This window comes from Engraulis encrasicolus, chromosome 13 (assembly GCF_034702125.1).
Source record: "Engraulis encrasicolus isolate BLACKSEA-1 chromosome 13, IST_EnEncr_1.0, whole genome shotgun sequence".
NCBI classification, from domain to species: Eukaryota; Metazoa; Chordata; class Actinopteri; order Clupeiformes; family Engraulidae; genus Engraulis; species Engraulis encrasicolus.
Genome location: NC_085869.1, coordinates 26,067,077 through 26,069,576, shown reverse-complemented (window position 1 = coordinate 26,069,576; position 2,500 = coordinate 26,067,077). Strand labels below are relative to the sequence as shown.

General features: G+C 45.7%; 1 protein-coding gene across 3 annotated transcripts in view; it reads right to left on the bottom strand.

The window, feature by feature from the left end:
• Positions 1-2,500, bottom strand: part of fmnl2a (formin-like 2a) — a 118,947-nt gene that overhangs the window by 30,118 nt on the left and 86,329 nt on the right. For all 3 annotated transcript variants that reach the window (XM_063213554.1, XM_063213555.1, XM_063213556.1), the window contains exon 15: positions 2,290-2,472. In XM_063213554.1, the coding sequence (XP_063069624.1) occupies positions 2,290-2,472 (183 nt within the window). The remainder of the gene's footprint in view (positions 1-2,289; positions 2,473-2,500) is intronic.

Here is a 2,500-nt window from a genome sequence, read left to right as displayed (position 1 = left end):
CGAATTCTCAAAACTCTACACACAAATCTCCAAACCTCACACACAACGGGCCAAACTCTTCACTACCTCTGAAAAATGCACGTCTTGTCTCAAAACAATGTACTCTCTTCTAAAAACCTCATTTTGTCGTCAAATGACACACACAGACAGTCACTACAATACACATTTGCAGACCCATTAAAACACTGTTGGGCACAGGGTAAAACTAATTTCTCCCAGTAACTTGGTCTTTTTTTGTTCTGGATTGCATGGATACTGTGACATAAGTTGGAAAAACTTCATTCCCACAACACACAAACAGAAACAGAAAGATTTTTATGTCTTTTTCACAAAAATAACACAAAGATAAACCCCACTGCCTATGTGGCAGTACAAAAACCCCATTACATTACTGTATAGCCTATTGCTATGAAAAAAAACTCTATACTCAACTTGAAACACAGTAGAAGCTTATTTTCTTCAGTGTTCTACTTACTAAAGAGGGTATTTTTCTGTAGTAAAATACTGAAATATTGTTTTTAGACTCGGAGTACACAGATGTGTATATATTTTACATATTTTTAAAAATATTTAAAAATTGCACTAATGTATTGTAAAATATTGGGTAACCACATGAAAGTTATGTCTTGTATAACATATTTTTGAGTTCAAAAACTAAACAAATGGGTTTTCTCCTTGCATCCACTCATTTTTCATCAATATGACATGCAATGTGTGTCCTTATGGGGTGATGAATTCAGATTGTAAACCGGTATGAAGAGAGTTTGCCCATGTGATGAGGAAGTGAACATAGTTGCAGTTGATTGTAGTGTTGTGAATGACAGTGTGTTCCATGAGAAACCCAGTGTTTTTCTTTATGAAAATCGAGTGTAATCCAGAGAATTGTGTGTAATGGTGTGAAAAGAGTGTGTTTTAAAACTGGAATTTGAGTGTTAAGTAGGAATTGTGTTTAGTGTTCAGTGACATTGGTTAGGGGAGTTGGGAAATGGGTGAGATGTTCCGAGAATTGTGTGTGAAGTACCAGAACTTGTGTGGAGGCAATCGAGAAAAACTGTAATCCGGCCCTGTGTGTGTGTCCTTGTGGCTGACACTCGGGGCCCTTGGCAGTGTGGCTGGGAATGCATAATAAGCACAAGTACTGTAGTCTAGTGTAGTGTAGTGTAGTGCAGTCATGGTGTGTGTGTGTGTGTGCGTGTGTGTGTGTGTGTGTGTGTGTGTGTGTGTGTGTGTGTGTGTGTGTGTGTGTGTGTGTGTGTGTGTGTGTGTGTGTGTGTGTGTGTGTGTGCGCGTGCGTGTGTGTGCGTGTGTGCGTGCGTGCGTGCGTGCGTGTGTGTGTGTGCGTGTGCTCTTGCTCCAGATCCCTCAGCCCGCCCTGTCGTGCTCTACTATGGAGAGCTCAGCTTTCACTACAGAGCCTTCAGTCTGCATAATTAGCATGAGTAGTGAAGTGCAGTGTAGTGTAGTGTAGTGTGGTGTGGTGCAGTGTAGTAGTGTAGTGTGGTGTAGTGTAGTGTAGTGTAGTGTAGTGTAGTGTAGTGTAGTGTAGTGTAGTGCGGTGCGGTGCGGTGCGGTGCGGTGCAGTGTACTGTAGTGTGGTGTAGTGTAGTGTAGTGTAGTGTAGTGTAGTGTAGTGTAGTGTAGTGTAGTGTAGTGTAGTGTAGTGTAGTGTGGTGCAGTGTAGTGTAGTGTAGTGTAGTGTAGTGTAGTGTAGTGTAGTGTAGTGTAGTGAGCCCTCAGCCCTGCCTGCCCTGCCCTCACTGCTACATGTGCTGGCCCCTCTCCTGAGGTGAGTAGACATTAGCATAAACACACAGGCCATGACCTTAACCTGACATCCCCCAGACACACACCATGGCAGGAGAGGTTGTCTGGCTCTTTGTGTGTGTGTATGTGTGTGTGTGTGTGTGTGTGTGTGTGTGTGTGTGTGTGTGTGTGTGTGTGTGTGTGTGTGTGTGTGTGTGTGTGTGTGTGTGTGTGTGTGTGTGTGTGTGTGTGTGTGTGTGTGTGTGTGTGAACGTGCGTGCGTGTGTGTGTGTGTGCATGTGTGTGTGTGCATGGGTGTTTCAGTGTCTGTGTGTACATGCCTTTATGTTCGTGTGTGTGTGTGAGAGAGAGAGAGCGAGATGGAGTGTGTAATTGTGTGTGTGTGTGTGTGTGTGCAAGTTTGTGTATCCCCATGTGTATGTACATTTCTGTGTGCTGAAGCGTGGAAAATGCTGTGCCTTGCAGTTGTGTTGTGCAGTTGTGTCCATCCATCCTACAGTAAACCATAAATGATGAGGCCCTTACCTGCTAACCCTGAGTTGAAGATGACCGTGGGGGTGCCCGAGCCGGGCAGTGGGGGCGCCATGGGGGGAGGCGGCGGTGGCATGGGGATATCTGCCGCCGGACCGGGCGGAGGAGGAGGAGGAGGAGGCGGAGGGGGAGGTGGAGGAGGAGGAGGAGCTGGAGCCTCCAGGGGACCGTTTGGCACTGCAAGAGAAAGAGAAGGGGAGACACA